This window comes from Primulina huaijiensis, chromosome 10, assembly GCF_012295235.1.
Source record: "Primulina huaijiensis isolate GDHJ02 chromosome 10, ASM1229523v2, whole genome shotgun sequence".
In the NCBI taxonomy this organism is placed as follows: Eukaryota; Viridiplantae; Streptophyta; class Magnoliopsida; order Lamiales; family Gesneriaceae; genus Primulina; species Primulina huaijiensis.
Window position 1 is genome coordinate 1,426,579 of NC_133315.1, and position 26,815 is coordinate 1,453,393.

The 26,815-nt window shown below is 32.4% G+C and overlaps 1 protein-coding gene and 1 long non-coding RNA gene across 2 annotated transcripts; one reads left to right on the plus strand and one right to left on the minus strand.

Moving 5' to 3' along the window:
* Window positions 1–2,174: 2,174 nt before the first annotated feature.
* On the minus strand, window positions 2,175–3,895 carry LOC140986382 (uncharacterized). The gene is made up of 4 exons (XR_012176935.1): window positions 3,687–3,895; window positions 3,523–3,578; window positions 2,525–2,566; window positions 2,175–2,445 (listed from the first exon to the last, which is right to left on the minus strand). It is a non-coding gene; the product is annotated as an uncharacterized lncRNA (long non-coding RNA).
* Window positions 3,896–22,701: 18,806 nt separating this feature from the next.
* On the plus strand, window positions 22,702–26,757 carry LOC140985679 (purine permease 3-like). Its single transcript, XM_073453560.1, has 2 exons — window positions 22,702–23,520; window positions 26,240–26,757. Exons 1-2 carry the CDS (start codon window positions 22,807–22,809, stop codon window positions 26,609–26,611), a joined length of 1,086 nt encoding a protein of 361 aa, XP_073309661.1. The 5' UTR covers window positions 22,702–22,806; the 3' UTR covers window positions 26,612–26,757.
* Window positions 26,758–26,815: the final 58 nt, after the last annotated feature.

The following is a 26,815-nucleotide window of genomic DNA, read 5'->3' on the forward strand; positions in this document are numbered from 1 at the left end:
CAAAAGGCCATGGAAATTATGACTAGTGTTAGCAATTATTTGGGATATATCTGGAGATTATAAGGTAAAATCATTATTATGCCAAATGATTTAAAAAATATGTATTGACATATATCAGGGACCATAGACGATAATACGTATTAGAATATTTATTTCTTCAAAAATTAATTAAGGCATCCTAAAATAGTAGTAACTTTGATATCGACCATCATACTACATCAATGAACCAAGAGAAACACGAAAATGAACTCGAAAAGTCGAAAACAACGCTCGAGCTGCCTGAGTAAAACCCGGGCAATAGCCCAAGCACTTAAAAGATGGCGCATAGGCGCCACCCATGCGAGCTCGTCTTTTTTTTTTGAATTCATGCCAAGACATGACTTTAGGCGAAATATTCGTAGTTCTTCTCATTTTTGCATGGAGAGAAAGATAAATCACTTCGAGGCTAAATCCCATGCAATCCGCCGGTATAAATTTAGATCCGGTGTATATTTGTGGTCTCGACGAAGAGGGATACATATTGAAATAATTATTTCCTTGAGATATTGACTTCTATCCCCCTAACATTTGTTAAGAATAGTGTTTTAATTTGCTATATTTGTATTCTTAACGTAGTAGGCATTCAAAATTATCATCGTTCTAGTAATTGGAGTTCGTTATAGCCTATAAATGAATTGTTTCGATGTTTGGGACTCGTAATTGTGGAAACTGTATATATATTCTAACTGTTGGTGGATATTTGCCTACGAATTGACTTAATTAAGTTGAAATATCGTATTTCCTAGGTTTTTTTTGAAATTTTTGGTAAAATTTTAGTTGTTGTATGTATTATTGGCGTTGAACTAGAATGTAATGTATGGATCTTATGTTTATGAAATTCAATATGTTGGGTTCTAGTTAAGGATTTTCTCAGTATCTTAGACTATTCGAGGATGTATGAGTTTGAATCTCTTTATTGGTCATGTTCACCTATAGATTTGGAACCCCAAAATAGGTATTTTATCGATCAAAATAAGTATTTTTCTAATTTCATGATGAGTGAGAAACTGTGTTTTTTCAAAAATTAGATGACATGTATAAGTCATCTTAACGCATTTTCAATGAAAAGACCAACAATTACTGAATTTTTGGTTATCGCTCGACGATCCAGTATTTCCTACACATTTGAAGCATTCAGATAGCCAAATCAATCATCTGGAACTCCAAAATAGGTACTTTGTAGGTCAAAATAAATACCTACTCTTATTTCATGATGAGTTGTGAATTGTGTTTTTTTAAATAAAATGACATGAATAAGTCATCTTCATGGATTTTTCATGAAAAGACCTACAATAACTGAATTTGTGGTGATTACTCGAAAATATAGAATTTTTCTTATACATTTCGAGTATTCAAAGAGCGAAATCAAGTATATGAAACCTCATAATAAGTATTTTGTATGTCAAAATAAGTATTTACTCTTATTCCTTAATTGAGAAACAATATTTTTTAAAAATTATATTTTAAATGGAGAAGAAACATGTGACTTTTGTAGATAAAATAATATATTTATTTAAATAATAAAAATGCAAAAACGTAAATTTGGTTTTGTAGGAAATTAAAACTGAAAGCATAACATTGTCAAATATTGATTCTTAAAAATTTGTGATTAGTTACTGAATCTTAATTCAAACAATGATAGAGATATTTTTCACAAATTTACCTAAATTCTTAACCTAAAGAATGTCGTACGATGACATATAGGATGCTGGAAAAGAATAAGAAATACGTGAACTCTACGACATTTAAGCCATGATAGGTTACTAGGTTCCTCCAAAAAAACGAAAAATAAATCCATGATAGGATGCAATTTTTTAAAAAGAAAGTAAATTGATGTTTACTTTGATGTAATCGATGTTTTAATCCAACCAGATTGCCATGTTTGATCGATTCATCAATTCCCTTGGGTTAGGTAAATTGAAATTTTACTCATCCCCACATCTTGTGCCTCAACTATAGCAGTTGCATTACATGGAGTTAGTGACATAGTTTAGGTCTTTCCTCTTTATACAAAATCAAATTCCAACAAATCAAATTCCAACAAGAGATGGAACTTAATTATGTTGCACAATATCAGCATAGCAAGTCTAAAACAAAGTAACATACCATACAGGTTCGAGCAGCCAAGTAAAATGTTCCTCAAACAAGATGCTTGCATATGTAAAGTTTTACATTGAAACGTTTCACGACTAGTTTGGTTTCACACAATCACCATTCAACCATAAACACAAAGCCAACAAGTTTAAACCCGTTACTAGAATTCATAATATGACAACATAATGAAGTAAAATTTGTCCATTGAGCCGTTTGGCTTTCTAATGAGATTCATTTTTTACCACTCTTCTTAAGACCAGAACCTCCAAATGATCCCTTTTGCTGAGCCTTTGCCTTGAGTTCCTTGAGTGCCTGGCAAGAACGATTATTGGTAAGAAACAATGCAATCATGTAACATGAAGCAGAAGTCCTTGCAGAAAGATAACTTCACCTTTTCTTCATCCTTCTTCTTTTGAAGATTAGCCTTGTCGACCTGCAAATTAAATGATCCATGACATTTCAAAACTACAGAGAAACAGAAACACAGGCAAGGAAATTGTCCCCCTGAGGTTGCATCTTTAGCTCATTGAATTGCAAAAATCTAACTATATAATTGGATTAGAATTTCAACGAGGAAATTACTAAAGACATTATTTTCCTTCATTGATTGGAAAGAAACAAGAAGTAATTGATTTGTTTGTACAAAGCTATCATTATGAAATATATGAATCATTTACACATTCGTCTCATTCATATTTTCATCATGCCCAACTCCTTACATATGACATCCTACTATTTTCATACATTTTAGCCCAAGAAAACAAGAGGAAATTTAGTTTCAATGCTTATCCTCCACCTCCCAGAACATTGGACACCAAACAACAATTAGAAGATAAAACTAGTATCATTTTCAGTAACACCGATCTAATGTAATGTTGGAATTGCGGGAAGAAGTTACGACCTGAATAACTTATAGCTGCCACTGTGATTAAAAGAAAAGATGCACAAATACAATCATCATCGTTTGAAATTACGGGAAGCAATATTTATTCCTTAAAGCATTACATTTAAATAGCAGTGTGGCAATCACCATCATTAACAAACCCATGGTAAAAATGACCAAAGCTATTATCTAATATGCAAATTTGGAAACACATCCTGGGCGAAACTAAAAGTACTGCAACAGCGATTCCCTGTTTGGGCTGGACAAGGCAGCAATCGAAACTCAATTTATTGAAAAATATCAAGGAATTTTTTTTTAAAAAATTATAAAATTTCCACCAAACTTTAGCAAATTACCTCTTCAATTAAATTTCTATTCTCATTCAAACAGGAAAAGAAACACATACTAAAAAAATATGTATATTAACTCTGTATATGAAAATTTATCGTAGTTCCAATCGCATCACAGAACCTAAAGATTCAAACTTATAAATCAAGAATCGATACCTCGTCGTATTCTTTCTTTTCCGCCTTAGGTTGCTTCAGAGGCTTTGCTTTTCCTCCTGATCAAAAGCGAAAGAGAGCACGCATATCAGCCAAAAATAACTTGGAAAACAAACGCAAATCGGTAAAATACAACAAGATTCGACGATTCCACAGTTCGAAATTACCTAGCTTGCTAGACATCGGTGTATTTTCGGGTTAGGAAGACTCGATCAGAAAATAGGGAACCCTAAACCAATTTGAGGAATTTGTTGGTGTTGAATTCACGGGAAGAGAAAAAAACAGAGACGGAGCCTACGCAACTACTGTTGTATCCAAACCTCCTTGCCCCGTATTGGCCGCTATGGTGAGGGTATTTTCGGTAGATAAAATTTCTTCGCATTTATTAAATCAGAAATCCGGCAAGCCCGTGTATTTCGATAATATCTTATAGCTCAATAATCGAAATGACTAGAGAACAAAACGGATAAATAGAAAACTCGATTTTCTACAAGTCATATTTCAGGTTGGCTCGACTAGTGAAAGTTGATTTGTTTAGCATAAAAGTACATAAAATTTTGAGATTTTATCTATCAGATTTTAAGTGTTGTGTGCAGTTGTTATAACACTCCACAACATGCAACGAAATATATTAATTAAACACACAAATAAACATTAATAAATAAAATAAGACAAAATAAATCATGCACATGTATAAAACTTCTGCGATGACTCAGGACAAAATATACACTAGAAAATTGTAAATAGTTTACAAAACCAATACTAGTGAAACTACGAAAAACTATATTACTTAACAAGTCAAGAAAGTAAATTGCATCACAGATACAATGGTTGTATTGCCGAAATCCGGAGCCACAAATAACTCTTCAACCAACACTTTACACGAGTGTTGTCTTCGAGTGTCTCCAATACATCACGGCAATACATCAAATATAGTGAGTCAATCACGCAAAATCTTCACTGATGTAATTCTTTTCTCTTCCTACAATTCTCGACAATCACCAACCACCAAAGCCCCACACCATTGCTGCCATGATCTCTCTTATTTATATCTTTCTTTTGCTTTAGAGTTTATTCCTTATATAAAGTCTTACATAAATAAGAAAACAAGAATTTCATTAGCAAACAAACTCTTTTGAATAATAATATGATATCTAAAGATCTTATCATGAGTATAAATAATATCACAATATTATTTAACAAGGAAAATATCAATAGAAAATCTAATTAGTCTAGAAAGACAAACCTCCATATTTGATTATATAAATATTATCAACAAAGAAAAAGTTAATTAAGGAATAAAATATTCCTTTCAACTTATTCGAATGTTATCTAGATGAAATAACGGTTGCAAGATAAAGTCGGATAATGATACAACTCTTAGGTAAACTTGACCAATTCTGATATTTTGCTCATATTTCACAAACCATTGATTCAAATGACCAACGAGAAAAATGGTTGGAAATCCAATAAATTCTCTACAATTTATATTTAAGGGGAGTCCAGTTATTTCGAAAGTTTTCTATATTAAATGGACGTCCAATTGTAAGTCACGGATATATAGGCTCAAATTGAGTTTGGCTGGAAGAAAATCAGCAATGCGAAGAATATTATCGCGTATTAAGAAAATCAAATAGATGAGTGCGGTTTACTTCTGGAAGTGGCGGTGCATTCTGGTCACAAAGGGGAATAGGAGAAGCTGCAGAAAGCGAAGTGTTGAAGCATCATAAAAAATGAAAAAAGAAGCGGACGATGAAGACGAAGGAGATACGGATGAGATCACTGATGGAGTTGGAGATGAAACTACTCCTTAGTTTGTTTTTATGTTTATTTATTTACTTGTTGTTAGCTTTTAGTAACGATGTTTAGTTGTTGTTGGTTTTATGATCCAATTGAATATATTGCTAAGTGTTTTAGTTTCCCGCGTTGCAACACCTGTAACAACACTGTCATAACGTCTGATTTAACTTGGTTGAATTCAAGGGGAAACGAGTCTCTAACTGAAGGAAAATTGTGTGCTAACTCAAAAGAGTTCTCTTGATTAATATTTTTGTGTATTTTATCCAGAAAGACAAAAAAAGGAGATTGAAATGAATATAATATATTCTTTAATTATATTTTCCTTTTTGATCAATATCATTCATATTTTCAATTATGCATGCTTATCGGTTTGTCAGTTCTGGTTCTGGATCGGTTCCGACCGGTTCTGGATTTGATCAAACCGATTTTGTTCCAAGTTTGAAATCTTGGAACCAATCCGAATCTTGGACCGTTTCGGTGACTTTTAGACCGGTTTCGGGTTCCGTGTCCGACTATTATTATTTTGAATATAAAATTACTTTTATTAATGAACTTTTTTTATTTAGTATTTTGAGTTGAAACAATACTGACTAATCATAAAAATAAAATAATTTAAACATTGATTTTACAATTGAAAATCTAAAATTCATCACGATTTATTAAAATTTATTTTGAATATTCCGGACCTTCGTCGGAACTTAAGCTTTAAAATTCATCGATTGCTCCAGCGGTCCTATTATTTTTTTCGACTGCAAACCAATCTTATAGACATGTTAGCACGCAAAATTGTTTCTGGCTTTAAATTAGTTCTTTGTTCACCAATGATTTTTCCACATATTGAAAATATTGATTCGGAAGCAACACTTGAACTTCGAACGGGTAGTACATCTCTGGCAATTGCTGCTAACACTATATAAAATTGAGAATTTATTTTTCACCAATCAAGAACATCGAAATTCATTTCAGTCTCAATATATTGGCTTAGATAAATTTGGATCTCATTGTAATTTGTTGGTGTCATCGATTTTTCTTTGAACTTTTGTCGTTTCAAACTTTAAAAGAAGTTGAGTGCTCCACTTTTGCTTTGATCTGTCGGCCTATCCTCTGGCTGCTCACTCGGTTCACATTGTTCACTAGCATATAAATCAAACAATTCTTGGAGAGAATGCATGGTTGACTTCATTTGATCATCAACATTCTTCCAAAGAAATTTAGCATAATATTAAAAAAAACACGTCTAATCATCCTTGATTTTGACTAGGATCAAGTAATGTTGATAAATCATGCAATTGGGATATTCTCCCAATATTTTAAAATTTTGTGTTCCATATTTGAAACAAAATCACGCATAATAGAATCATCACGATATTCAATAAATTTATAAAACATATTGAAAAGCAAAGGTAGAAACCATGGTTGAAGTAGGGTAGTTAATGCTAGAAAATTTTTCGGTTGCTTCTTTAAAAATTTCCAAACAAATTTACTCAAAATATTTCCATCATCGTCAATCATCACTAAAAAGTCTACCGTAAAATAATTGTAATATGGAGTAACTAAATCTTGAAAACACAATAAAGTATGAAGCAAGTGATATAAAGAATTACATATAGTTTCAACAGAAATAAATTTTTTTATATTTAATTCTATTTGATTCGAATAGTATTTTCCAATCATATCCATATCTTCTTTCACGTAATAATTTCTCACATACTTTGATTTTTTCTATTACAGCAGACATATGTTCATTACATGCACATTTAACACATAAGTTGATAATATGACATGCACATATAGAATGAAGCAAATTACCATCTAAAATCAGTTTTAGTAAATCTTTAAAATATTTAATCGCAAGAATATTGGCACTCGCATTATCTAATGTGATCGAAATTATTTTATTTTGTATGCTATAAATATTAACAATATTTAAAAAATATCTAGCTATAGTGTATGCGTTGTGTGACGATTCTAAATGATCTAGCGCTAAAATTCTTTTTTGCATAATCCAAGTTTCATCAATCACATGACATATAACAAAAAAATGAGATTCATATTTCAAATTAGTCCAAATATCAGTTGTCAAATTAACTCTACAAGAAATATTTGAAAGATACGATTATAGTGTTTCTTTTTATTCTTTATAAATATCAAAGCAATATTTCTTAAGTTTGTGTCTAGAAATAATGTGAAAATCAAGTTGAATAGTATTAGTAAATTCAACAAAATATTCTTGTTAAGCTATTAAAAAAGATTGATACATTGACATCGTGTTGCTTGCTCGGGTGGACGATGACATCCCTACATCTTTGTTGAGGAGTTCCATGGCTTCTTCTTTCTCGTGGCTAGGTTTGACTTCATCAAAGTCGGTGATGTAGCAAAAATGTTCACCAAAGTCGGAAACGTATTCATCTCCACCACACCACGGTTTGAAGATGATGCCATTGAAATTCGAATTATTTATATGAGTAACTTGCGAAATTGTAAATAAATAAAAATAAAGAGAATATTGAGTGTAGATAAAATTATAACACAATTATTGAATATGTTAGGATCAAGCGCTTACCATTAGGCCAAAAGTTATAGCTGTTAGCCAAGGCGCAACTTTATTTCCTCATACTTGTGACAGCACAGAGTGCACCTATTTGTGTGCTAATGAGTCGGGCTGTTAGGCACATGAGTCCAGGGAGGTGCGTGTCTATCTGCTAGTGCTGTCTCATATTCCTTATAGATCAGTCTTACCTTTTCCCTACCGTCGGTCCTGTCCCTAGCAGAGAGAGTATTACCCATTAAGATCTGGTGTCACTCTTTTACGACCCACTTAGCCAATCAGATCAAGCGACGCAACGTAAGCAGCTTGACGCATGAGAACTTCCCAGGAGGTCACCTATCTCAGTACTATTATCACTCATGCACGCTTAACCCAATAGAATATATTTTGAGAAATAATAGCAAAGAAAGATATTAATTGTAGATAAATATAAAGTTGAGAGAAAATTGATGTGTGAAAATATAAAAAAAAATTGCTTGTATTTATATGTGATTTTTGGGGTAATATATATACAATTTGGATATAAAAAAAATTTGCTTGTATTTATATGTGATTTTTGGGGTAATATATATACAATTTGGCCCCTAATTTTTGGGGGCCAAATTGCAAAATTAAATATTGGGATTCGATAGTCGTTCCACTGCATCTTGTGCAACCTTTTATTTATTTATTTTTTAAAAAATTTACGAGTTCCGAATCCGGTTCCGAATCGGATTCGGTTACATGCCGGAACCAGGTTGGAACCACCGGTTGAACCAGTTCAGCATGTACCGGTTTAGAACATGCTGAACTGGTTCAATCCATTAAAACATGAATTGTACACGGTTTTGGGTCAGGTTCACCCTTACCAGATCCGGTTCCGAGCTTAATGGACGGGTTCCGGTCCGAACCGGTCCGTTAAGCATGCCTATATTCAGTCATAGAGTTTTGTCTTTCTAGAATATTGATTATATTTTACTTTTTGATAAATATTGTGTATATATTCAAATATAGAGTTTTTCCTTTCTAGACTATTGATATCCTTGATAAACTTTAAATATGATAGATTTATTTAAAAGATTTTATTTCATAATATAACTCTTGTTTCTATATTTTGGAGGATTTTTTTTGTGGGATAAATTCTGAGACAAATGTAGCATATAAATAATCAAAGAGAGAAATAGAGAAGAGATATAGCCGTCACACGAGAGCAAGCACAAGGATTGAAGACTTACATTGAAGAGATCAAATGCTCAAGCCAATGCGTATTGAAATATTACCGTGGAGTGTTGAAAACATTCTCGCACAACATCTAATTACTATGTTGACTATAGTGTTGTTTATCAAAGAAAATTTTCGGCTTCTCAAGCACTGGAGTCGTAGTTTTGGTTATTTACTTTGATAAATGTTTTGGATGTACTTTGCTCCCTTACTTTGTTAAGAGAATTAGTTTTTCTTTATTCACTAGTATTGGTTTTGTAAACTGACAGATTTTTCTAGTGTATCTTTTGTCCTGAGGCACCGCAAAATTGTGTTCACTTGTGTATAATTTTCTGTGTCTTATTGTATTTACGTAAAATTTTGTGTGTTAAAATATTTTGCTGCATTTTGTGTTAGGTGTTACAACACTGCATACAAAACTTAACTCTGAAACAAATAATCATTTTATGATACAATACTTTTTTGTCATACAACTACCTTACAAGGCCAAAATATATTCCTCCTATACTTGGTCCACAAAGATTAAGGGCAAAGGAATTCATTGACTTAGAATTCATAGTTCACTTATTGCATTTGGATTGAAAAGTTTGGATTTGATAAAATATTTGAAAAAAAAATTTGAATGATTTTATATTGAGATTGATTTGAAATAAATCATAATTGATTTAAAAAATAGCTAATTAAGTGTTTAAAATTTATTGTCGAAATGCTTCATCCAAACAAATTAATATTTTTTTTATTATGGATTTGAAATCTTTAAATTCAAATTCATCGATTAAAATGTATCGTTTTGATTGATTTAAAATAATATTATATTAGATCAATCATTAATATTTCAAATAAACATCAACTATTAATTTCCAGGAGGACTGATAATTCGCCAAATGCCCAATCAATCTCTCATAATTGTGTGAAAAGATATGGGAAATCATTACATTCCACCGGCTTGATTAGTGCCTTTATGAATTAATAATTGATTAGCACATGGCTTTTTTTTTTTTAGCTATTAACATTTCATCGTTTATTACTTTCATTACCGAATGAATGTTTCTTCCAGATACATCATATCTACAAAATGTCCACCTTTACGACATGCTTTGTTTTTAACGAATGTCTGTTCACCTTTATCATATGCTTTGTTTCTAAAGGTTTCCCCAATTAATTTCCTCAAACTTTACTTTTCATATTCAAGTAGTATATGAGGTAAAATTAAAGTTCGAGACATATAAAAAAAGTTATTATACTATTTCAATTAGTATTCGTCATGCATCTTCTTGTCATTCTTTCTATATGAGTTGATTATGTGATCCTAACTCGGAGAGAAGAGCAAAATAATTGAGGAAAATTTACTCTCACATCACAAATTCAGGCTCACGCAAGTACGACTGTACAATAAACATTTATAGCAATTGCTATGTAATCATCTTCATTTTACAAAAATGGTTAACTCGAGTTGTTAGAGGAGTATCACAATCACTTCTTCTTCAGCACACGATGTCTTCGTCGCAACCTGACTTCTCAATCCAACAATGCTAGGAACCTAGAGATAGTTCCTACAGGTTCGAGAGGTGGTCTCCATGGATGTAACACTTTGCCCCACATGTTCAAGAGATGGCTCTCATACCAGTAGCATTTGTTCTTCATAGCAGTTATTTCTCGATGTTCTCTCTTGGGACTGTCTAGATACAATTTTATCACTCCCGAGCTCAGACCCGCAAAAGAGCGAATACATTTAGGTTCCTATAATAATTACTATGCAATCGTCATCGTTTTACGAAAAATGTTAACTCAAGTTTTTGTACGAGTCACTTGTATATCCTTATAAATTTACTTAAACTTCTAATTTTTGTACATGTAGGATGCGATATCACATTTATGATGTGAATGATCTCAAACTCGACAAATTGAAGTTTAATGGATACCGATTTTTTGATGATTTTGAGAAATATAAGATTTAGAAAGATTCAAGTCAAAGAAACATTTTTTAAGCTTATATTGCATTATTGTTTTATGATTTTCACACACATATGTATATCAACAATTTTTAAAAACGTTTGGGCCATTTTTATCAATAAAATTATAAGATTTTCTCCAAATTCATAGTTTTCTCTTCGAACTTATCAAGATTTCATCTTGTGTTGTTCTTCTTCGACTTGACATCAACCATACTTTTGGTTCTTATCTCTAGAGATGTAAACGATCCAAACTAAACCAAACAATATTATACTTGAGCTTGGCTCGTTTAAGTTTGATAGAAGCTCGAGCTCGACTCGAGCTTTTATCATCAAGCTCGAGCTCGATTTGTCTTGAAATTACTAAGCTCACGAAATGCTCGAGCCGAGCTCATTAAAAGCTCGTTTATCATGTTAATCAAGCTGGGCTCGAGCTAGGTTCATAAATAGCTCGTTTATCATGTTTAGCAAACCTGACTTGAGCTCGGCTCGTTTTCGAGCTCATAAAACATACAATTGAACTTGAGTTTGAGCTTGTTAAAAATTAAATATAGCCATAAACTAATTTTAAACCAGATATAAAAGTGTAAATTTTATTAGTACTAATATTTTTATTTTTCAATGTAACAAATGAGCTAAGCTCGAACTTATGAGCCACTTAAACGAGCCGAACTCGAACTCGCGAACCTATTAATGAACATGTTTGCGAGCTTACTAGCTGAATATCTTTAGGCTTGAGCTTGGTTTGATTAAATTGTCAAGCTCGAGTTTGACTTGATATCATTAACAAACGAACTCAAACGAATTTTTTATCTAGTCGAGCTCTGAATAACTCGCGAACAGTCTGGTTCATTTATATCCCTACTTGTCTTCATATAGACAAGAGGTCGGGGTTCTACAACTCAGAATCTTGATGAAATATGGTTTGTGATAATTGTGATATAATCGTTGGGTGTTGATTTCGAAGTCAAATCAAAATCTGCTTCCGATATATTCGTATATTGTTGGGGTTCGAATCATCAGTTACGGTCTACATTTGTTTTCATACAAATTGACTTTTTTTATCTTTGAATTCTTCACTTGAATCTTTAATTCCACATCTTGTATTGCTCAAAATCATCTGAAAATTGATCTTCATTAAACTTCAATTTGTCGAGTTGGAGATCGTCACGCCATAAATTTTCCTCCATTATTTTGCTATTCTCTCCGAGCCAGGATCCACCAGTTGATAAATAATTTATCATGTAAACTGATTGTTTTGGATATCAATTCTATACTTTGTCAAAATTTGGTTCGCATTTAATAACTACGTTTTTTTTTTGGGTTTGCTTAATTTTTCCTCGGAAGACATTAAAGTCATCAAATATTGCTTATTTGACATCAGTAATCTCATGCATGGCTCACATGATGAGAGTAAAGCCTATATACACATTAAAATCTAAGTAAGCAAAAATAAAAGAAAACGACTAGTTTTTTCTTTTTATTTTGAAATATTAGTTGTCATTTTTTCTTTATTTTCTCCTTTATTTTTTGCTTAATAAAAATTATTTTAATGTGTATAAATGAGCTTTATTTTTTTTCATATGAGTAATGTTAGAGAATATATGAGCCAAGCAAGTAATATTCGAAGAATTTAATGGTGTTAAGGGGAAAAAAGACAAAAAAAATTTCAAGTTATTAAATGAAAATAAACTTAAACTTTGACCAGTTAAAAAGGGAAATTCAAAGTATTAAAATAAGGGCAACTTGTGTATCAGTACCCAAAGTTTTTTAACTTTGGATTTGATACCTAGTTTTCAAATTTTTCCCAAAATACCCCTCAACCTTAATTTTAATTACATTGATTTTTATTTTTAAATTAAAGGCCCATCATGCTTCCGTAAGATGAATTAAATCTTTTACCTCTTTGACAAGAATGCCACCGAGTTATATCCACCGTATTTTACGAACTGCTCCTCACAATCCAACCACACGATCGCAATCGATGGTTACCGACACAGATTACTTCAGCAGCACTTAGCACAACCCTAATTCGTTTCCTACCTTAGGGTGTACAGTAAAAGATAAAATTTTGAAAATAATACATGAGAGGGGCTAGAGCCAAAATATCTTTATTCAAACACAAACATTTATTATTACATTGAAACCTTCTGTAGAGGAGGAGAAACTTGTTTAGCTACTTATAGTAGCAGAACTTGAAAAACACATAAACTAGAAAGAAAATATTACAATTGGTTTTGAAAGAAATGAGGAAAATGTTCGATGATCTTCACTTCCTTCTTTCTGCCTTATTTATAGAAGGCTTCTTCGGATTTGAAATTCGGACTTCAAATCTTGATAAACCTTTACAGCTTGCAAATGGACCATGTAGTGGTTGAGTGGTCCCTATGATATGTCTAGGTTATTAATCTAGACATCAACTTTTCCCATTCTCTTATTTCTCCGCACTGCCAGTAGGAATGCATTAAAACAAGATCAGCTGTGATTTCATCTCCTTTCTCTTGGAAATTCTGAGCTATTGCTCTGAGAACTTTTAGCTCCTTCCTTTCATACTTGATTTTCCTTTTTAACACCTTCAGATATGTAAAATACATTTTCTTTAGGTTTCTTCCTTGTGTGTTTTACTGGTTCCATTTTGTTCTATTATATAGATAAAATTTTTCGGGACCAGTTGTTTTGCTTTTATTCATTGAATTCTTTTAAGATATAGTATCCAATGTCCTTTTGTCATTTACCACTCATCCTTAGTGGTTCTTGTGTCTTTTTCCACCGATTATTGATGGTCATTTTATTCCACTCACATGGTAGTGATCCTTGTTAATGGGTTTGGTCACATGTCCCTTTTAACTTTGTCGAGGAATCTTTGGCTGTCGGTGCCCTCGAGGAAAACTTGAATGTGGTCCATCCCCACTTGTGCTTGTGTCGGTAAAGTGTTTCCGATCAGATCTCGGTTTGAATCATTTACCCAATTCAGGTTCCTTCTGGTTTTGGCATTCAAGGCAGATGTTTTCTGACCATCTTCCTATATGTGCCATGTTACAAAATTCTCGGCGAGTTTCTTTACTTGCCAACAGCTTGCTGTTCCACAGAAGATTTCTTTTCTTTTCGAATAGGTCTTCTGCAAAGCTTGTAGTTTTTCCTGTCATCGTGTTTAACAGGAATGATCCATTTAAAGAATTTTTGTAAAACTTAAATGGAAACTTGACTTTATCCATCTCCGTGAGACAGACCCAGATACCCCATGCTCTCCTGGTAGATATGTCATCTTCATTGAATGAAGAGACTAAGGGGGTTTCATTTGTAGGAGGATCCTTTATAAATTTTTTAGAATTCATGTCTGGCCTACTTAGCTTGATGAAATGAAAGGCTTCGTGTGAGCCTTTCCCTGCTGGTTCTGGTGCTTCACTGAAAAAATACAGTTCCAAAATATCTCCTCTGGACAAATGATCATTGTTTGTCCAAGTTTCATGTACCGCTTCCTGTATCCATTTTGGTAATGCTGATATCTCCGGGAAGCTGGGCGAAGTAGTATAAACCGAAGCAAGAGCCCCAAATTCATACCAGGCTTTGACCTCCTTTGGATATGAATTTTGTTTCATCCATACCCTAGGATATTTTCCTGCAACATCAACTCGAACCATGGCCGGGTTGATGTCAATTCTAGTGTTTAATTTCTCCCAATTCTGTTGGTAAACCTGAATTGGAGAAATTACAGTTTCATTAGTACCAACCTTAGTTTTGCCTTTGTCAGTTCGAGGCCTAAGGTTGATCTCTCGCTCTTCAATCCCCGAGGTGAAGGGTTGACTTGAGGACTCGAGATAAGGATCTGGAGTCTCAATTTTTGTTTCAGTCGACTCATCTGGAGATGCTCCCGACTTAACACTTGTGCTAGGGGTATTTGAATCCCCTGCTCCAGGTATAGAGTCCTGTACTCGAAAACTCTCCATTTGGGAAACCAATGGTTTCTCAATGCCTTGGAGGATAGGCCACCATAACTGAGTATATGCCTGTAAACATCCTGTGATTCGATCAGAGACAATTCTCTTATCAGCTTGTTGAAGCCTTCCCGCAACTTCTGCGTTTAGTGCTAACTTGTTCAACTCGGTTTGAAGCATTTCAAGGTGTTCCCTCAAATGCATCTGCATCTTGATAATAGCATCAATGTCAATGCTGTCCATCTCTTGTTAAAAAATCTGCAAGAATATTTTCATGAGATTTAATAATCACAATATCAAAAATATAATTTTGACATAATGCTTGCCATCTTAATAATCTGGCCTTCTCAGGTTTAGACTAAATTCTATTCCTTAAAAAAGCTTTCACCTGTGTGTTATCAACTTTCAAAGTGAATTTCTTTGCAAGTAAAAATAATGGCCATTTTTCAAAAGCCCTTTTTACAGCATAAAATTCCTTCTCGTTGATATGCAATCTTATGTCTTCTGCATCTGAGAATAAACCGCTACAATACCTGCATGGTTGTTCTCCAACTGGTGTGAGCTTAGTAAGAACTGCTGCCCACCAATGATCACTGGCATCGGTATACAATACCATATTATCCTCATCTTGAGGAATAGCCATTTTTGGAAGATTCTTACAAATCTCCTTTAATTGACATAGTCCCTTTGTATGTTCATCCGTCCATAAAAATCTAGCATCTTTTTTCAATAATTGACTAAACACTTTCCTGTGTTTTGCTAGGTTCTTGATAAACATCCCAGCAAAATTAACAACTCCTAAAAAACTTTGAAGTTGCTTCTTGTCTTTGAGACTTTCTGGAAAACTCTGCACTTTTTCCACTATGTGTTCTTGCAGAATAATTCCTGACTCATCGATTTCAATTCCGAGGAATTCAATCTTTCTTGTAGCAATTACTGCTTTCTTCTCGGATAAAACCAGTCCTTCTTTTTTTACAAACATTAGAGAAAATCTCCAAATGCTTAACATGTTCATTCATATCTTTAGATGCTATTAAAACATCGTCAATATAAACAAACATAAATTTAAAATAATCTTTAAAAAGATTATCCATTTTTCTTTGAAATATCTGAGGTGAATTAGCCAATCCCATTGACAATACCTCCCAAATATAATGTTCTTGTGGTGTAGAGAAAGCTGTGAATTTCTTGCTTTCTTCTTGCATCCTAATCTGGTAAAATCCAGACTTACAGTCGAACTTAGAGAATATCTTGGCGTTGCGTATGCAACTTATTAGATGTTCTCTACTAGGTATAAAATACCCAACAAACTCCAGAATCTTATTAATTTCTTGATAATTAATAACTAATATGGGTTTTCCTCGTTTTATCTCACCATGATTTCTTACCAGAAAACCTGGACTGCTATATGGTGACATTCCTGCTTTGATTAAACCAAGGTCCAAATGTTCCTTGATTATAATCTGCATATCCCTTTGATCTATGATATTCAATGGGATAGGCTTGCAACGGACAAATTCATACTCTTTGCCTTCTTTAATTTTAAGGCAAGCTTTGAGTTGATTTCTGTTCCACCATGCCAAAGGATTTTCATTTTAATTTTCTTTGATCCTTTTCTTTACATCTTCTAAGGATACCTTAGATTCAAACTCTACTTCATTCTGATGTAGAGATATCTTCAGGTATTCCATATCTTTTGGTTGGAGCGTTTTATCTGCTCTCAACTGGAGCATTGTTTCTGCAAACCTTCTAGAATCTTTCATTTTTGGGTTCAGAAGTTGTCCTGAATCACCACGCTTGCTGCAAAACTGGATCGGCGATTTTCTGTAAAATGCCTCTCTTAGTCTCTGGACTATAATTTTGTGGTTACAAGGAGTTGTAAACACTAATCTTCTAGTCTCATTTTCTTGAGTATAAGATTTGAACATTTGTAGGAAATTGTTTCCTAGTAAAATGTCAGCTCATGTATCATGAAAATAAATTGGTGGTGTCTTCACCTTGTACCAAGGTGTTTGCCCAGCACCGCCAATCATTATTTCAGTCATCTTAATCCCTTTACATAAGATTAAGATTCTTCTGGAAAAATCTCTTCCAGCAATCTTTGGTAATTCTTCTTCCAAATTATTTGGAAAAACTCCTCGTTTTGCTGTACAAATGCCAGCACCTGAATCAATATAAGCAGCAAAATATTCTGCCTTATATTGTTCATATAACATTCCTACTGGAATGTATATGGAGAATGGACTTGTGGTCTTTGGATTTTCCATATCTTATCTTCTGCCATAAACTCCATTCCATACTCTAGACATTTCCAAGGTTTATGTTCCTCAAGAAACTCTAGTCCAAGAACCAATTGATCTGGTTCATTTCCTGGAATCCCTGTGATATGAACTCCAATTCTCCGACTTGGATCATTCCTTGGTAAGTTCCTATCATAGTTTGTTCTAAATAGTAGATGGTATTACAAGGAAATTGATTCCTTTGTTTTGTAATATCAAATACTATTTCGACTTCCTTCCACCCTTCTGGACATCTAAGTTTTCCTATTGTTGAAAAACTTTTTAGCTCATGTTGGGTTTCTTGGATAGGGGTTTTTTCCCATCTGTAGCTTGTAATTCTATCTCCTTGAAAAGATAGTCTTCTTGATTCCAATCTAAGATTCTGATTCCTTTGTAGAATCGGTTTGTCTTTTATTTGGATATCTGTTTCATGTATTATAGGAAATTCAATTCGTTCTGGATAAATTGCCTGAGCAACTTTTCCAAATATTTCTGGTATCTCAATAAACTCATTTCTAATAAACAACTCTGAATGATGTGTATTAGATAAAGCATATGAGATTTGATAGGTAATAGAATATGGTCTATTACCTTCCTTCATCAGTCTTTTCTCCTTGAAATTTTGATGCAATGTCAAGGCTCGACTGAAATCTCGATCTGCCAGGTTGTAGGCTATCATTGGATAGATTACTCTTACAATCTTGCCCGCACAGAGATTTCCTGAGATAGTTCCCAGCACTGAATCTTGAAGGTTTCCCATTCTTTTATCGCATATAGCAATATCAATGGGTGAATCTATACATTCTTTGAAAGTAGCTTTTATCATAATTTGGATTGCTCCAATATGAATCCAAGACATGGTCTTCGCTACTTCTATCTTGAGTTTTTGTAATTCCTCCTTAATTTCTTCAGAAGAAATTAGTTGCATCTCCATTCTATTTCCAGTAAGTTCCATTGGGATTGCCATTTCCCTTCTAGAAACTTTATAGTTCAGATGATGCTTTCTGTTTCTTAGGCCAAGATTTCCTAAGAACTTTTCTACCTGTCCTGCAGAGAATCCTTGATATCTCTGTAGACTAGGATTTTCTTTCATAATCCTTTGGACCATGTTATGAGATATTGTTGTCTGGCTAAAGAACCCAGACAAGTCCTCATGTGTTTCGTGTCGAAACACCTCGTTTTCAGTCAGATTCCGATACAGTTCCATCGGATTCTTCCTGACTTAGGACTTCTTCTTCTTCATATATACTTTCATCTGAGTCAATGTCCTCAAATCGGTATACCTGAATAAGATCTTGGTAGTAAACTGCTTCTTCAATATCCTGATTTGTAAGATCTGGCTTTCTGTCTAGACCATACTGTTCTTGGTTTCCAAGAACTTCTTCCACTTCTAGCATAAGGATGAGTCCTAAAACTTTTCCTTTTATGTTTTTGTGGTTTACTTCCAATAATTGTTAGAAGATCATTTTCCTTACAACACAAAGGAGTACGTTTGTTAATACCCCTTAATCGTTTGTAATTCTTTTGTAATGCTGCCAAATGGCACCATTCCGCCAATTTTCCTTTAAGGAAAGAAGCTCTTCGTGCCAATGTATCTGGATTTCTAGGTACATATTCCCTTATGAGCATTTCTCTCCAGGGACTTGGCATTTTTGCTAAGAAAAGCTGCATAGCTATATCTTCTTCGACTCCTGAATTCCATCTATATTTAGTGAATAACATAATGTATTCATCTACTAAACAGATGTCATATAATTCAAGACTATACAGAGCTTGAGTATATTTCTTCCTCTTCTCTGTATCCTGACTGTTAAAATAATCTATCCCTATAAATTGTGCTTTAAATAGGGTAGCCATTCTTCCGGCTATCTCGCTTAGAGATTCTCCGGCTAGGACTGATTCTTTCATTTCTAATGAAGTCATGTCCCAAGCTATTTTCACTGATCCCATAAGACTCATTTCCAAAAGTTTAATGAATCTTTCTTTATTGAGATCAAGTGTTCCTGCTGCGATTCTCATAGCAGATGTCCAATCGTCTATGAGTTCTTCTCTGTTTTTGAGATCTAATACATCAAGGTTAAGCATAACCCCGTAAGGATGTATAGGATCTAAAACAGTTTTCCCATAGGGTGTTTGGTGCAAGTGAATTTGATTTCTCCTTGTCCTTGTTCCCGCAGGGTGTGATCCTCCACCAGTATGGAAATCAGTTTGAGATTCTCTAATGTGTATATTTTGAGATCCCACACTTTCCCTTGGTGGTTCCTGAGAAGATGACAAAGTTATAGCAGGTGTTTCACCTCCTGCTGTGTTCATCTTTAGATCTACAACTTTGAGATTTGCAAAAGATTCTGCAAGCTCTTGTAGATCCTCTAGACCAATCCTTTCTAAAGTTGTCATCAGATTAATTTCTTTTCTGAGACAGACTTAATTAGATTGATCATCTTTTCTTCTTCAGTCAAAGGTTTTGACACCACTCTGGCCTTTCCTTGTCGATGTAACAAGGGTTCAGTACCAAATGATGGTGGTAATCATCTTCCTGAAGTTCTTTTACTAGAACCTGGTTGTTGTTCTAGTTTCTGAATTCTTGTTTGAATATCCTTTAATATTCCAAGAATTTCTTCCTGGTTTTCAAGGATTTTTTCAACTCGTTGCGTTACAAAATATAGCATATTGCCATAGTTTTGTACTGTTTTCTGAATTTCTCTAAGATCTAAAGAGAGCTTAGAAGAATCTGGTACAATTTCCAGAAACTTATTAGATTGAATCATAAGTTTACCTGAGGGTGCTGAGGATTCCCTTTCTGCTCTGGATATCTAACAATAATTAGATGTTCTTGTGTATATTCCAAAATATTGGAATAATCCTTGTAAATTATTTTTCTCGAACCTAAGTTCGGTTTCATAATTTTCGAAATTCTTCTCCTCAAACATTTCGTTTCTTTATAATAATAAATAATGTGTTTGAAATAAATTAACCTACGGCTCTGATACCATTTTCAAAGTGCGGGGATCAATTCAAATCAAAATAGGTTATAAGGGCGATTTTGGTATTTTTAAAGAAATTTTCTGTCTCCAGGTACTAAAACCAAAATCTATTTACAAAAGGTACTGAATCTCAATTAACCCTTAAAATAATGCAATTTTTCCTATCTAGATATGGCAATTAAGCACTATTTATTAATTAAATATACAATCGATTTTTAATTAAATAATAAATTTTGAATTTCTTGATTCTAAATTTATTCTATTCAAAGATGTTTGAATTACTTATTTATTTATCAATAGAATATTGTTGCCGAACTTCGATGTAAGAAGAGACGGGCACTCACGGGCACAACAAAACTATTGTTAACTTAGAGTTGACCAGTCAATGACAGCTACAGAATGCTTAATTAAATAAAAAAAATAGAATATTTAATTAAAAATACGTACTATTCATTTCATTCTAATAAATAAATTGATTTTGATGACAATCATTCTCCACGAGAAAAGATAATCCTTTTTTCTAAATGGAAAAAAGGCAAATTTTAACAATCAGTAATATAATTTTATATATATGAATTGTTTTCGTTTGTATTCATTATTATTAGATGACAAAAAATATTTATGCGTCTCTAGATTATTAATAGATCTATGCTTATAGCCTTCCCAACTGAATTCAAGCAAGAAAAGAAACTGAAATTAGTAACCTGAGTGATCGCAGCCTAAAATAATATCCAACGTAAAAGTCAACATATACTAAACTGATTAGGGATCTACTAATTTAGCTCAACCGACATGTTATCACTTTAAATAAGATCGTTACACTCTCTATAGGATCAGTTCAATCAGTGATTAAGGATCAGAAATAAAAGTCATACAACTTTTTTTTTCCTACGATCAGTGATAAGGATCAGAGTTTCAGTCTCTGACAGAATTCGACTTATATCAGAAAGGACGATGACTTGGTAACGAGTACATCTGCATTCATGAACGGATATATTTTGTACAAGTTACCATTGAAGATTGAGACTATATATAATATCAGTTGAACCAGCCAGCAACACGAATCTTTGACTTACAAGAAAACCAACTCTCTCTGCAAAAGTATTACAAGAAGTCAAATTAAAGAGGAAGAACACACTGATTCGTTATTTATCTGATCATATTAAGGATCATATTCATGCGCAGACTTCTTCTGTTTTAGTTCATATAGTATTGAGCAAGGAACTCTACTGCGGTATGTTTTTCAGTTTCAGTTAAGCAGTGTTAAGTCCTACTGAAGTGAGTAATTTCAAATCATTTGTAATTACCAAAATCTTTTAGTGCAAACCTTCTTTGAGGAATAAGGAGTGACATAGAAGTATTAAAATCTCCGAACATTCAGAAACATCTGTGTGTTCATTTATCATTCAGTTTACTTTCCTTAACACCAAACAACTGAATAACCATTTGTTCAAAACAGTTTCAGAAAGCCTACTTCCACACATTTCACACTGACTGACTTGTTGCGAACTACTGACAAGAAGAAATTTTCAGCATTGTTAACACAATCGAAACAATTCGAAGAAAATATATTCACCCTCTCTAAATTTCTAGCCTCGATCCTGGCATTTCACATTTGATGCTTATAAAATAAAAGTAAACAAATGTATAGGATGTCAAAAACGAACCCGATCAGATAACCTGACTCGAGCCGACCTGAAAAAAAATCAAGTTATAGTTAGAGGTTTTTTGGTTCTGGTCAAATCGAGTTGGACATGAAATCAAACCCCAAAAAAATAGTTGGGTTGGGTCGGATTCGGGTCAGCGATTTTTTTATTTAAAAAATTATTTTTTTATAGAATTAAGAAATATTGGATAAAGTTTTTATATTATATGGTTGAATTTTTTTTATCGTATATCGATAATATAAATTTTCATTAGATAATATTTATTTTATAAAATATTGATGTTTTAAACATTTTATTGGAAGTTATTTTGACATGCTTGAATTTTTTTTATTGTTATTGATCTCATTAATTTTTATTATGTAATATTTATTTTGTGAAATAATTTCCTAAACAATTGCTTTTTTTTATGAAGTAATTAATAGTTTACATAACTTCTACTCTTAAATTTAAATATATTTAAATCTACAAAACATAATTATCATATATTTAGGTAATATTTGCTGATATGTGTTTAAATTAAAATATCAATTAAGTGTTTTAAATATTTATTTAATTATTTTGTTAAATAATAAAACAATAATGTTTGGATACTTCATATTAAAAAAACATATATCTTTATTAATTTTTTTTTTTTTTAAAAAACTTTTCGGGTTGGTAACCAAGTCAGTTCGAGTTCGGGTTCGGGTTCAGATTCATAGTTTTCGGGAAATTTTTGTATTAACTATACTCGAATCCAAACCCATCCGTCATAGAAATATCGCAATCTTAATTATTAAATACGTACATTTAACCCAACATTTAGAACACTAACCAGAAACATAAAATGCATGTCAGTTGATTGAAGTCCACAAAGTCTGATCCAAAAATCCTCAGCATTCAAAGTTGAGCAATAAAAAAGAATAAATCAAAAAATTCATCACTGATGGAAGTTCAGACCGCCACCACCACCGCCGCCATGAGAAGGATCTTCCTAATCATCAACTGCATAATACTATCCGTCGGGAACTGCGGTGGCCCACTGATCATGCGCCTATACTTCATCCGCGGCGGCAAACGGATCTGGTTCTCCAGCTGGCTCGAAACCGGCGGGTGGCCGATTATCCTCATCCCCCTCCTCGTTTCCTACTTGCTCCGCCGCAGAAACAACCCCGGCACCGAGCTCTTCTTCATGAAACACCAAGTGTTCCTGGCGGCAGCGGTGATCGGAATCTTGACTGGCTTCGACGACTATCTTTACGCATACGGCATAGCGAAGCTTCCGGTGTCCACTTCCTCCCTGTTAATAGCCACTCAACTGGCCTTCACGGCGGCGTTTGCTTTCCTCCTCGTGAAGCAGAAGTTCACCGCGTACTCCATTAACTCTGTGGTCCTGCTTACGGTGGGGGCGGTGGTTTTGGGCCTTCACTCGAACGGTGATCGGCCACAGGGGGAGTCGGATAAGCAGTATTTTGAAGGGTTTTTCATGACGTTGGGTGCGGCGGCACTGTACGGCTTGATTCTGCCGATGGTGGAGCTGATGTATTTGAAGGCAGGACAGGCGTTAACATACACTCTTGTATTGGAGATTCAGATGGTGATGTGTTTTTTCGCCACCGCCTTCTGTACAGTGGGCATGCTCATCAACAAAGATTTCCAGGTAATAATTAATCTTACACGCAACACTTTCCATTATCATTTTGAGTTATACCAGTAAAAGGATTAATTGGTTCTAGATTTTTAATTAGTTTAAAACTCTTATTCGATTTATATTTTTATATATTTCATAAAAATTTATTAGAATCCAATGTAAATTTTTGTAATAAAGTTTTAAAAAACAATGTTGTATTCAAATTTATTTTTTAAAACTTTGCAAAATTTTATAGGTATTCAAAATATCACTAGATTTTTAATAACCGCATCAAATTCTATTAAGTATAAGAATTAAAGTCTAAGGTGTCATTATAGAATGTCAAAAAATATTTTTGATTCAACGTAAAGATTTAGATGTACATTTAATTGAGAAATCTCTCACATTAACCTACTAACTTTCATTTCTTTTAAAAATAATATCAATACAAACACTAAATTTTCATTCTTTTTTCTTCCATATATATTTTTTATTTAGATATTTTAAAAACATATTTTTTTTATTGCTACCAATAATTTAAAATCAAAATTATTAACTCGTTCATTTTATTTTTTGAGTTTTAGTCACGAAATATCTTAAAATTTAAAATTATATTTATTTAAAAATTTATGACACTACATTACATTATTTTATTGGCTTGTAATTTGAAAATAATAAATATTTTTAATAAGTAAATTTTAATTTTTTTATTAATTATTATATAATATTTGACGTTTAACTTTTTTTATATTTTTATTTAATTTATATATTAATTTTGATTATGATTGTGAATAAATTTTTTATTAATTAGAATATATATATATATATATATTAAAATTTTATAAAATTATACTAATTACAAATATTTTAACATAATTATTATTTATTTTCAAATATAAATAATTTTCTTATTTATTTTTTGTTTGATATATTGTCAAAAATAAATTTTATATATTTTTTATACAAAAATTTATTTAAAATGAATGAAATTATTTTAATTTTGTTTATTAATATTGAAATTTATTGTCACGTATTTTTTAAAAAATATTAATTAATTAAATAATCATGTTGAATTGACTTGAATAATTGAAGTTTAATTAAAATTAATTAGTACTAACTTATTTATTGTCTTTCGTAAATTAAATCAATAAGTAAAAAACATTATATTGAGATATAAAAATATTTGAAATAAATAAAAATTATTCACGTTCAACTGTTATATCGAGAGATAAATGTTTATAATGCTAAAATTGAAATGAATTAACATCAAATTTAATAAAATCAATCAATAACTAAAAAGTTGACAATTGAAATGCATTAATAAGTGGACTTGAAAACATCATTTAATTATATTAAAACTTAACAATTCAGTCAAATTTGAACATCTTTGGTCTTCGTTGAAATTGAGAAATTTGAATCATATTTTATATTTATGCACATGCTTGGCAATATCTACTTAACTTATAAGTCCTTCCATTGTGAAATATATACATATATATGTATGTATGATTATATATATGTATATTTATTTTTGAGTAGGTCTCCTACACAAAAGTCTCACGGATCTATATACGTGAGACGAGTCGACTTGGTTCATACATGCCGTGTAAAATAATATTTTTTCATGAAATAACTAACAAAAAATAATATTTTTGTAGTGAAAAATAAACTTTGGATATGAAAATTAATACTTTTCATAGGTGAAACATTTTTCACTCAAATCAGTATATATTACACAATATTTTTCACAACATAATTGAAAAAAAAATGACACTTTTGCAGGGAAAAATTATACTTTAACCATAAAAAATAATATTTTCATGGATTGAGTCAGAAATATGTCTCACAAGATTGACTCATAAGACAGTCTCACTTGAGTTTTTATGTTTATTTTTTTGTTAAAAAAATATAATTCCCACCTCAAACTGTCTATTTAAAATGTTTTCATGTCTTTTTGTAATCCCAACCACACAAATATCAATACATATCAGATATCTCAATCACTACATTAATAACCTAAGGTAGTGGAGATGATTAAGTGGTAGGTGTCGATTGAAAATCTTTCACCACTGATATATTATTTAAGATTAACTTGGCTTTCAAACTTAATTGGAATTAGATAAACAAAATTAAAGTTTATGGCCAGCTATTGAATACAAATCAATGAGCCTAACCCAACTATTGTGTGAATGAGATAAACACTACTTATCCTTTTAAAAAATTTATAATTTTAAATCCATTTGTATGACATATATTGCTAGATGGTGTGTTCGTTTATCATAATTAAGTTGAAATAAATGCAATTACTATTTGAAGATTGGTTAAGTATTTTATTTTTTTTGTTTTGGATTGTTTTCATGGTATAGCAATTGAAAATAATGTTTAACGACAGTATAAAAATATTTCAGTTACATCATATCTGCTAACTCTAGCTTATGAGAAATAACATGTATCCCGTAAACGTTGTGATGAATGAATTATATATCATTTTCTATTTACAGTTGATTCTATATATATATACTTTTATATGTTGCATACTGAGCACCCTACATACTTATGTGAGCACTGCTGAGGTGACACACATATATATTAAATGTGATGAAATATAGAAAAATTGTACATTTAATAGGTGAGTGTCACCTCATCGGTACTCACATAAATGTGTACAGTAAGTGTGTAGCATATCAAAACTATATACACACGAGACATACTACCAAATGGATTATATATAAAAGTTATATTTTGGCAGGCAATACCAAGAGAAGCAAAAGAGTATGAACTAGGAGAGGCCAAATACTACTTAGTAGTTGTTTGGAGTGCGGTAATTTGGCAGTGTTTCTTCTTGGGAGCTATTGGTATAATATTTTACTCATCATCCCTTTTATCGGGAATAGTAATTACAGTGTTACTGCCGGTAACTGAGTTACTAGCCGTGATATTTTACCACGAGAAGTTCCAATCTGAAAAGGGTGTCTCTCTTTTTCTATCTCTTTGGGGATTTATATCATACTTTCTTGGTGAGAAAGCAAAAATGAGCAAGGAGAAGAAGAAGAAGAACAATGAAATGATCACAGAGTCTGAGATGAGCACCCACCATCAACAATCCGTAGCTACTCCTTGATCGATCGATCGATCCGCTTCGAAATCAATAAAATATAAAAGATTTCTGGTTTAAAATATTATAATGTATTGTTTTAGTAAAAATATATGTAGAATGCTCAAAACGTAGGAATCATAGCTCAAATAAAATCGTATGTTGTTGCTTCAGTCAGGACTTATCTATGTAGGGACTATGGTGGGCTGTAGCCCTCCCAAACCATATATA

Excerpts from the sequence above, each read along its gene's own strand:
- LOC140985679 (XM_073453560.1), top strand. The coding sequence starts at position 22,807 with ATGGAAGTTCAGACCGCCACCACCACCGCCGCCATGAGAAGGATCTTC. Across the intron at positions 23,521-26,239 it reads TCATCAACAAAGATTTCCAG|GCAATACCAAGAGAAGCAAA; the intron begins GTAATAATTAAT and ends ATATTTTGGCAG.